This window comes from Pipistrellus hanaki (assembly GCF_964339955.1).
Source record: "Pipistrellus hanaki genome assembly, chromosome: 14".
NCBI classification, from domain to species: Eukaryota; Metazoa; Chordata; class Mammalia; order Chiroptera; family Vespertilionidae; genus Pipistrellus; species Pipistrellus hanaki.
The window spans coordinates 33645303-33656569 of NC_140516.1; the positions used below are offsets into that span (position 1 = coordinate 33645303).

Below are 11267 nucleotides of genomic sequence, written 5' to 3' on the forward strand. Positions count from 1 at the left end.
TACCTCAAACTGCAAGGAATGTGCTTCGAGTTTTATGCAACTTCAGTTAAGAATTTTGACAGGATTCTAACTTTGACTTTCAATGATTGAGTGCCCCCTGCTGGTGAATATTTGGAAATGTCTTCAAAAGCCATTTTGGAGATGTGGATTATGGGCATAACTTTGAATGTGCTCTAATCTGTAAGAAAAGGAAATCATTTATATATGCTTGGAAGACACCTCACGTTGATGTGAGCTGCCAGAGTGTCAGGCACCTGCTGTAAGGCCCAGGCGAATTCAACAGCACAAACCCCCGGATGGCCGGACCCCTGACCTCCCCCCTCCTCCTCGTCCCAGCCTTCTCCTCAGAACCAGTCCAAAGGCGACAAAGGAGCTGAGCTGTCAGCGTGAACCTTCATGGTTTTATGGGGCTGGGAATTTAGGGAGTAGACAGCAAAGGAGGTCAGGATGGATTCCAAACTGCTTCAAGCCTGCCTGTGCTGTAGGTAAATAGGCAAATTTGTGATCTTTTTGTTAACTTGAGAGAATTACATATATATATATATATATATATATATATATATATATATATATATATATATATATTTCTATATATGGTCTTACATGTATATTTATGATCTTAATTTACAATGAACCCAAGAGCCCAGGGTATATGGATTTAGCTATGTGTACTAACAGAGAGCAGAAACTGCTTTTCCTCTTGGTGCTTTTCATTACTTAATCAACGAATGATTATTAATATGGGGGGATGAGGACAATTATGTGATATCATAATCAATAATATATATATATATATATATATATAAAATAAATAAAAATGAAAAATATGATTATTAGTATGAAAAGGCCACGTGTGCTCTGTGTATCTCCAGCACCAGTAACAGTGCTCACCACTGAACTCAGTGCTCACTGACCTACGACTGAGCAATTTACTTCCTGCACATCAAACTCGTGTCAATGTGGAAATGCGTTTTGCTGTTGTTAGAAATAACTGGAAGCATCCACTTGGAGAAAAGCAGAATGGAGCTAGCCTGCCACGGAACGAGGTGTGAGAGGGAGGGTTTCTCCCTTTACCTGAAAAGCTGTCCTTGTCTAACGCCATGAGGTTCCTGGCTTGGTAGATATAGCAGCGCAGATGGTACATGTAGGTTCCTAAAAGGAACGGGATGGAGGTTACTTACGAGCAACATCATATTGCACACTACAATGTCCCTGGAATATCTGGAGATGATAGCATGTTTCAGATAAATGGGTCACCCAAATCTACTTCTACCAAGTAATGGACACATATACGGCAGTTCTGTTTCCGGTAGACGGAAACACTTAAAATACCACAGGAAGCTCATTGCAAATGCTTCCATCAGGAGACCATTCATGACTCCCGGTGTCGGCTGCCTGGATTCGGGGCACAGCTTGTCATCATCGACCTTTGAGAGGGGACCAAGTCTCCAGGAGTTACAGAAATAGGACTTCCTATACTATTTTGGCACCAGATCTAGGAAACAGTTGTTTGTTCAAAATCTTTATATTCTTTATCCTTATTTATATTAATACATATACATCCCACCTCACTCAACATGCTCCCCACCATCATACCTCCCCCCCCCCACACACATAATTTGAGGATAGTAGAGCATTGTGATTCCCTGCACAGATTCTAGACTGCATGAGCTCAAGTCTTGTCTCCATTGCTTACAAGCTGTTAAGACCTCAGTCAAGTTATTTAATCTTTCTGCACCTCAGCTTTGCTCCCCTGTAAAATGGGAACAATAATAGGCCCTAACAATGTTCAGTGCCTGGACATATATAACTTATATAACAATTTGCTATTATTACAAAGTGGCTCTGCCTCATTCTGAAATTCCTGAAGGTTATCATGGAAAACAACTTTATTTAACTATTTGAATATTTTTTTCTCTCTCATTATGACCATCTTTTGGGGGGCTTAATAGACAGGATGAGTACAGAGTTTATTGAACAGAGTATGTTAAAAATTAATAATGTGACCACTTTCTACCCCAAATATGATTTTAAAGCTGCTTTTTAAAAATCCTCTTCCTCGCCCTAACCGGTTTTGTTCAGTGGATAGAGCGCCAGCCTGAGGACTCAAGGGTCCCAGGTTCGATTTTGGTCAAGGGCATGTACCTAGGTTGTGGGCACATCCCCATAGGGGGTATTCAGGAGGCAGCTGATTGATGTTTCTCTCTCATTGATGTTTCTATATCTCCCTCCCTCTCCCTTCCTCTCTGTAAAAAAAAAAAAAAATCAATAAAATATATTAAACATATTTTTTTTTAAATCCTCTTCCTCAATTGATGAAAATGAAAGTACATTTTTATTATATTTGTGATTTGAAGAGTCTTCTTGAGATAAAAATCCTACTACGGGAATGCATGAATACACGCCATAGACTTACTGTCAAAGTTACAGGAAACGATGGGAGTGTTGGCCCCAAACACAGAGGTGGCGCTGTGCTTCTGCTTTCCTGCGCTTTTTTCATCTTCGTCCTCAGTCGTGTCTGCGCCCTAAGGAGGCAGAAAAGCAATGAGCCATGCCTACAACTGAAGAGGCGAGAATCACCAACAAATGGAAGAGTGGTTATTAAAATAGAGTTTTCTCATCCAATCGCGTTATTTTTAGAGATGAGCACAGCCCAGAACAGTAAGCAATGGCCACTTCTCTGGGAAGAGCAGGAAAGTGAAGCCAGGCCTTCTACCTCATGTCCAGGCTTATCACACCCTGCCACTGAGAGAAAAAGAGGAAAGAAAAAGTGTAAAGGATAAATGAGGGGATTAAAAGGATGCGAGGAGGAAGAGAAAGAGCATCGAAGGAGGAACACAGCTGGTCAGCGTGCAGAAACAAGAAAAGGCTGTTCCTGATTACCACATTGTTTTAGATCAACCACCACCATTTTACTAATCACTCCTTCCATCTTTCTGCTTTTTCCCTCAGTGCCGCCTCCTCCTCCTCCTCCTCCTCCTCCTCCTCTTCCTCCTTTTTTTTTTTTTTTTTTTTTTTTTTTTACTATATTTTTATTAATTTCAGAGAGGAAGGGAGAGGGAGAGAGAAATAGAAACATCAATGATTAGAGAGAATTGCTGATCAGCTGTCGCCTGCACGCCCCCTATTTGGGATCAAGCCTAGTGCCCTTGACCAGAATCAAACCCAGGATCCTTCAGTCCGCAGTCTGACACTCTATCCCATTGAGCCAAATGAGCTAGGGCGTTCCTCGCTGCCTTCTTTATTGTGCTTCCATATGAATTATTCTCTAATTCTGTCAGCCATCCTTCTGTCCTTCCTCCCCTCACCCCCATATCTGTATATTTAACTTCCTCAGTTTGAACAGTTGTAGTTTAGAAGCTATGATTCAAGACCCTGCGCCTTGGGTGTTAATAGATGTGCCTGCAACAAGGGTTTGGGAACAGATATATTTGGAAAATGTTAGGTGAAGCAACATTAAATAGGTGTGCCTACAGCAGGACTTCTTAGCACTTTTGCGTGTTCATGGTGCTTTCATTCTACAAAAATGACCGAGCACATAAGATGTGGAGCTTTCTCTCAAATTATATGCAGTCTTGCAGTCCTGGAGGAACCTCTGTGAAATCAGTGGTATTGTCTCCAACACTCATATATTCTTCCTCGACCCATGTTAGATGAAGTTTGGCTACTGATTACTTACAAGGGCACCTTCCAGTTTAAAGATGGCCGCTGCACCGAGTGTTTCTGAAGGAGCCATTTTTCTCCTCCAACGTCTGCGGCGAAAGGTATCTGAGCTGCGTTGTTTCCAGTGAAATTTCCAGCCAATAAGAGAAGCATATTCCCAGCCCTCCTGGTCTTCAAATTCTTTCATGGCCTGAAACAGAAGTTAAAAGTTTTCATGATGGTCATCGTGATCATGACCATCATCCTTATATTGATAAAGCAAACTATTTGGTTAACCAATAAATAGGTGTTGGAAATCATCTCTGTGCCAAGCACTGTGCTAGGAGCCAGGCACACAACAAACAACAAGACAGACAGGCTAGACTGTCTGCCCTTGCAGAGCTGATAGGCTAGTAGAATATAGAGATAACCAGACAATCCCCATGGAATGAGATGCTACCAAGGTGGTGGCTGTACTATCAGTAGAAGCATTTTATTAAGACTTGGTGGGTGGGTGGGTAAAGCAAATCGACTCTTTCTGAAGTTTCTTTCTTTGTCTTCACTTCATTAGCTCATAAGAAAACCTGCTATTGTGATATATTATTATTAATCTATCACATTATTAACGCCATTTTATATGTGGAGGATAAAATGATACCATCCTCCCTAGGTTTTAAATATCTTGTTTAAGCTAATAGTTGCCACAATTACTAATTACCCGAATATCAGGGTATATTACTCCTGCAATAATTAACAACTGAGTATAGTACTTTTTATCTTAAAACTATTTACCTATAAATGATCTCAGTTTTCAATATTCGACTCAATTCCCTCAACAAATATGAGTGCCTAGATGTGTCAGGGACTGTGCCAAGAGCTGAGGAAGCAACGATAAGAAAGGTAGAAAGGGTCCTTGCCTACATGTAACTGACATTTTAGTGGTGGGAATTTTATGTAAACATCTAAAAAGTCTGGGTAGATTTAATAAGTGCAGAATACTACTGAGTCACATTGGATTGTAGAGATACTAGTAAGAACTCCATGTGGGTTAATATCACTGTAGGGGCTATTTTTTCAACTTTGAATGAACAGAAAATTCAGGTCAAGCACAGTCTGTAATTGGCCCTCTAGTTGTGTTAACAGTAACACTGAAATAGTTTATGTAGCCAGGAGTGAAGGAGATTAGGGAACATGACTGAAGTCTCCACAAGACCCTGGCAGAACAGGGTCAAGTTCCAGTCCTCTGACTGCTGGCTCAGTGTTCTTTCCTTGTCACCTTGGTGCTCTCACAGGGAAGAAGGACATCAAATGCCTGTAGAAATTTCTCACCCCATTAGGATAGAGATAATCAAACAACAAATATTCATCGATCAGCTCATTCAATTTATCCCATCATTTATTAGGAACAAGTTCCTGAGCTAGCAAGTAGCATACAAAGATGACTATGGATCCATCTTTGTGCCTAAGAAGCTCACCATCTAATAAAAAGTAACTTCATTCATTATATCTACTGTGTGAGTCAGGAACTTTGTGGGACAGAAAGAGTTCTCGTTAGGAATTAGCCTAGCTTGGGTTCAAACACCAGTTGTATTGGTTACTAGACATGTGACCTAGAGCAAATCTATTTAATCTCTGTGAAATGGGGATAAAATGTTAACTCTGTAGTTGGTAGATAATGCCTGTTCAGTATCTAGCCTTATTAAAGACATACAAAATGTGCTACTTGTTACTATTACTAAAGGCCTGGTGCATGAGATTTGTGCACTTGGGGGAGGGGGTCCCTCAGCAGGCCTGCACCCTCTAGCAGTCAGGGACCCCTCGCTCCTTACTGCTTTCCTGCAGTGGAGGTGGGAGAGGCTCCTGCCAAGGCTACTGCACTCACCAGCTGTGAGCCCAGCTTCTGGCTGAGTGGTACTCCCCTTGTGGGATCACACTGACCACCAGGGGGGCAGCTCTTGCATTGAGCATCTGCCCCCTGGTGGTCAGTGTATGTCACAGCGACTGGTTGTTGCATATTATGCTTTTATTAGATTATGTAGGATTAGTATTATTGTTCCACTTTATTATTATTCCATTTAAGCCCTACCATTCCCTAATTTGTAGCATGGTGTGATACCCATTTTGCAGATGAGAAGCAAAATGAAGCCAGGATTTGAATCTTTATGCCTCTTATTCCAAGTCCTGAGCTATTGCCACTATTCCATTATGCTACCAAATAATTTCTGTTTCTGGTACTACTACCTCTTGAGTGGTTTGCAATATTTAGCCTGTCTCAGAATCACTTTGTTGCTTGGCTCCACCCTCAGAGTTTCTAAATGAGTAGGGCACCTCTGACAAATTCCTGGGTGATGCTGTTGTTGCTGATCAATCGGGGTGAGGAGCACCCTGAGAACCCTGGAGCAAGGTAGCAGGCCTTGATTGGCAAATGGCTTCTGTAGAAAAAGCTAAGTGGACTTCTTTGTGGTCTGGAAGGCAGAGCCCAGCCCAGATCCCTCCCACTGGCCCTCTTACCTTTGCAGTACTGGCAGTGGACTGTGTTGAATCTTTCTTGCGTTTTCGGACCAGCCTTCGTCGTCTATGAGTATGATACATTTTCTCTGCAGCAACCCAGGACTTGGGCTTATTATCAGGAGGAATAGTAATTCCATACTCCCAGCCTGGAACAGACAGTGTGAATGGTTATTGAGAGGCAACACACTTGTCAGATCACCAACTAAACTTCCAGGAGACATTCAGTCATTCCCTCTGCCCCTAAATATTCTCTATCATCATGACTGAATGCCACTGCTCCTTTCAAACTGTATATAGCATTATTCCCCTGGCTCCCTCTTCCTCGGTGGCCATGGGGTTCCCCTCCACTTTTTTACCTTCATTCAATAAATCTAAGAATAAAGCACAGTACAAGAGGCAGAAGCAGGTGGTGGTTAAAAGCATGTGGTCTGTGCGGTCACACAGTTTGAGTTCAAATCCCAGCATCCCTACTTGCAGGCAGTGTATTAAAAAAAGTTTCTTGCAAGTAAGCAAACCTGCCTAGGGTCTAATTTCTCCAATATCATGGCAAAATACACAATTTTAAAATAGAATTAATCAATATAATGCATGCAAAGCATGAGAGCTGTGCTCAGCCCATAGGTTGTGCTCAGTTAATGTTAACTATTATTACAACGCACATGCATGTATCATACTTTTCAAATCTATTTGAAAGCTAGGTGTTTCTGGGTACTACTCCATCTTGCAAGAAAAAAAATATCAGGGTTTTCTCTTTTGATAATTCTAAATGTTACAGTTTCATTTAAACTTTAGATCACTGTTCATAGAAAAAGATACACACCATTAGCAGAGGCTACCTCAGTAATCTGCATTATTGTTGAATAGGGCTTCGAAGGTAATTTATAGTCTCCAGAGAGGGAATGGGGTGTGGTCAGAATAGAGAAAATATCTCATTACAGATCCCCCCGGCATCCCAAAGTCCAGGCACCTGGCCTCCTTACCTCACATTTTTACTCTTGACAGTCCCCAACCCTGCACCTGTCCAAGCACTAGCTTGTCCTTCAGATTTGGCATCTGAACAGTCACAAGTAAAACCACATAACTGGTTGTCACAGGCAAACCAGCAGGGGTAAGACCCCTCCCTCCAAAGGAAACTTTACTCTGGCTAACCAGGGCCAGGCTAGTCAGAAATTAAACTAACATCTTACCTTTCTCTACGAGGCTTATTGGGGTGATCATTTCATAAGGTGTATATATAAACGTGTCTAATCACTTTCTTGTACACCTGAAACTATTGTCAACTGTAATAAAAATTTTTTTAAATTAAAATAAAATGTTACCTTTCTCATCCACTGCACGATTTATGTCATATTCCCATGCATCGTCTTCCCACCTCCAACCTGGAGGGCACAGGAGCTCACTGGGTGATGCTGCTTTGTCACCGTTCTTAAAAAAAAAAAAAATAAATAAATAAATAAAAATGAATATTTAAAGACTTACAACTAAGCCATAAGGTCATCTAAGACACAAAGATGAGATATGATTCCTCACACTTATCTATGGAATTCACATGGTAACTGAGATAGCAGCTTAGACATGAGTCTTACTCAGAAAAAAATCTCTAATTTTTATTTAGATATAATTACTATATGAAAATTCGTTTAAAAAAGAGAACAATCTCTGTTTCCACCATTAGGGAACGTGTTAGGTTGAACCATGGGAAATTGTTTTTGCATGTCAAAATGGTGAAATATCAGCAGTTCCATATGGTTCAATTTAATATTACAAAATGGTGTGACTCCTTTTATGAGGGGCTATATTGGAAAGAACCCATCAGAAATGGGTAAGGCATGAAAAACACATGTCTTCAAGTATGGGATAATGGTGCTGGAGGTTGTAGATAATAATCATGTATGATTGAAGAAAGTTTATTTTAAATAGTTACTTCAGTTCTGCACAAAAACTGATGGGGTGTTATGCAGGGGGGAAGCTCATAGTAAAAAGAAGTAAAGGGGGGGGGTCTGTAAACATATGGAGAAATACTCAGTTTTACTTTAAATTAAGACTGTGAAAATTAATATAGCAACAGGATACCAGTTTTTCAAGTATGGTCAAAGATGTTAAAATGGGATGGTACGTGTTTAGAAAACAGCCCTCTACTATGCAGCTGCTGGGAATATAAATTTATACAACCTCTTTGAAAGCAGTCTGGCAATATTTATCAAAACTTTATGTGCATCAAGCTGAAACCGGTTTGGCTCAGTGGATAGAGCGTCGGCTTGCGGACTGAAAGGTCCCAGGTTTGATTCCGGTTAAGGGCACGTACCTTGGTTGAGGGCACATCCCCATTGGGGAGTGTGCAAGAGGCAGCTAGTCGATGTTTCTCTCTCATCGATGTTTCTAACTCTCTATCCCTTTCAATTCCTCTCTGTGTAAAATCAATAAAATATATTAAAAAAAAAAAAACTTTATGTGCATCAAAACCTTGACCAAGCCCCTCTAGGGATGTCCCCTACAGATGAACTCCACAAGGGAATAACAATGTATGTCCAAGGTCATTCACTGGCTCATCACTTGTAAATGCCAAGAATTGAAAAAACACCAAATGTCCACGAAAAGAGTGCAAATGAAATTATATTGGGTGCCTATACCAAAACACTGCAGGCATTTTTCCAAAAGCTCATTAGAGCAAGGTGATTGTGTGGATCTACTGCAACCCATTTCTTTAATTTGTAATAAAACACTAAAGATTCCAAAATCAAGACTCCAAAATCTGATAAGAGCAAACCTAGATTTTAAAGAGAAAATGTCTTTCTTGGGGGGGTCCATAAATATTTCAAGTCTACTTTTACAACCATCTTTTCTCTAATAAAGGCTAATATACAGAAAATAAAAGCGCTTTATTGTAACAGCATTGGGTCTGGCAAAAAAAAAAAAAAAATGTACAACAGATCTATAAGTATTAATACCAAAAGCTGTCCAAGATTTATTGTTATGTAAAAATTACAAGTTGTAGAACTGTGCATACAATTCTATTTCGGTGGGGAGAAAAGTTATATCCTTGTGTACGAACAGAAAACTATGAATGGTTATCTCTGGGGAGTGAAATGTGGATCATGAAGAAGAACTATTTTTCATTTCCTTTTATGCTGTTTGGATAGTTTAAAAACATAAGCCTTCAATTTGTAAATCTTTTTAAAACTATTCCAAAAAAAATAAACATTTACAATTTTAAAAGTTGCAAAGCCTTTACCACATAGGCCAACGTCTTTTCTACAGAAAATAACTATAGGTCGCTTGTGTGATGAATGCAAGGCTGTTCAGAACACGAGATGGAGCAGAGGAGAAGGGGAGACCACGCTTGTGGTTAGTGGATTCACAGACCAGGGGTCCAAACAGCTAATGTGTAAGGCTCTACCTCGGAGGACACCACTCACCGTGTCGGTGTAGGGGTCTTCGGCCGGCTTCCACTCGCCCCCGGGGTAGCGACTCTCATTCTGATATACTTCATCCGTGAACTCCGTGTGACCCGCATCGGCCTCAGTCAGCAAGCTGCGGGCGAGGCTGGTGTTAACAAGGGAGAAATGGCAACTGACAACCCCCAACTCTCTCCACTGGTCCAGAACCATCCACAGCCTGGATGGTCCCGGTTCCCTCCTCACTCTGGCCCTGTGGGTGCTCCCCGCAAAGCTCCTCTTTGTGCTAATAGCTTTTGAAGGGGCCCACTAGAACAATGAGGCCTAAATTACAGGGAACTCCTCAGACGAGCAGGGTTGCTGCTTCGCAGTAGGTAGGGTGCGGACTGGGGAAAAGGATTGTGGGCAGCATCTTATAGGGACCTCCTAGTCCATATATCTGTTTCAGTTTAGGGCTGTTCGAGATTTTTCTCAGCAAAACTCTTGGCTATCAGTTCAAAAGAATAGGCAGTCATTCTTCCTCATTCACCCTATTTTAAAAAATGGAGTGAGAACATAAGTGAGAATGTCTAAGGACATTCACTGGCACATCACTTATAAATACCAAGACTTGAAAAAACTCCTAAATGTCCACAAAAAGAGTGCAAATTAAATTATTAAATGGGGCCCAGCATGGAAATTCTTACTCATGGCTTGCTCCATCTTAAACGGAGTTTAGGTTTTCTGGATAGTTCCTAGGGTAGGCAGCCAAACCAGGTCATTTAAGACTCCAAACTCCATCTGGGCCCTTGGGAAATCTATACTGACTCTCTGCCATGCCAATTTTCCTCTTGGATATGAAACTATGTTGACAATCCATAGAGGAAAGTACAGAGGCTCCAACTTCGACTTAAATCTTCTGCCAGGTGTTCACTCAAGTGAGGTTTCTTTTTCCTTTACCGGTGCTACCTCTTTTCCCTGCTGTATTCTCCCCTAGAATCCAGCACTGGAAAGAAATCAGAACACACAGAGTCCCAACCCATTTGTATAAATTGGGCTCATCCATCACTTTCCTGGGCCCCAGAGAAGGAGGAGACCCTGTAGCTGTCTGTGAGGTCCCATTCAGCCCTGACAGCCTTTTACCTTCTGCTTTTTCAATCACAATGCCCCCTGCCTTTCCCTGTCCTCACTAACCTTTCTTCCTTCTGTCCAATTCAAATCTCATTTCCCTTCTCCTTACTAGCAACCCCAACTCCATCCAAAGTAAGCCGCCACAGGTTAAAAGCAATCATGTGCAAACACTGGGTCTTAACAGAACAGACCCAGCACACCCATTTCCCTCCTTCCTCAATGCCTATGTGATTACAAGAAATAAATGTGGGCAGAGATCACAAACTAGTTTGAGGTCTTAAAATCCAAGTTCACAAGCTTGGTTCCTCCACACTCAAGCGCTCCATCATGAAGTGGGAGAAGAGGGACCTCCGGTCCTGGTGCCACAGGCAACACACATAAGCCAGACTCCAGGGAAAACATGCTTACTGCTCTCTGCTGTTTGGTTGTTTTTTTGTTTGTTTGTTTTTTGTTTTTCATTCCCCCCCTTTTTAATAACAGCTTTTGAGTTATAATTTACACACCATACGATTCACCCATTTTAAGTGTTTCCTCTACTGTTTCTTACAAATATTCCAGCATAATAGCTGAGTGCCAGTTCTAGTGCCCAGACTGTGAGCCTTTGATAAG

General features: G+C 41.3%; 1 protein-coding gene across 1 annotated transcript in view; it reads right to left on the bottom strand.

Moving 5' to 3' along the window:
* MYOF (myoferlin) overlaps positions 1-11267 on the bottom strand; it is a 128913-nt gene that overhangs the window by 37177 nt on the left and 80469 nt on the right. Inside the window, exons 27-32 of the mRNA XM_084904310.1 lie at positions 9570-9684; positions 7473-7578; positions 6154-6299; positions 3680-3853; positions 2417-2525; positions 1075-1152 (exon numbers count right to left, since the gene is read on the bottom strand). Coding sequence (XP_084760436.1) covers positions 1075-1152; positions 2417-2525; positions 3680-3853; positions 6154-6299; positions 7473-7578; positions 9570-9684 — 728 coding nt within the window. The remainder of the gene's footprint in view (positions 1-1074; positions 1153-2416; positions 2526-3679; positions 3854-6153; positions 6300-7472; positions 7579-9569; positions 9685-11267) is intronic.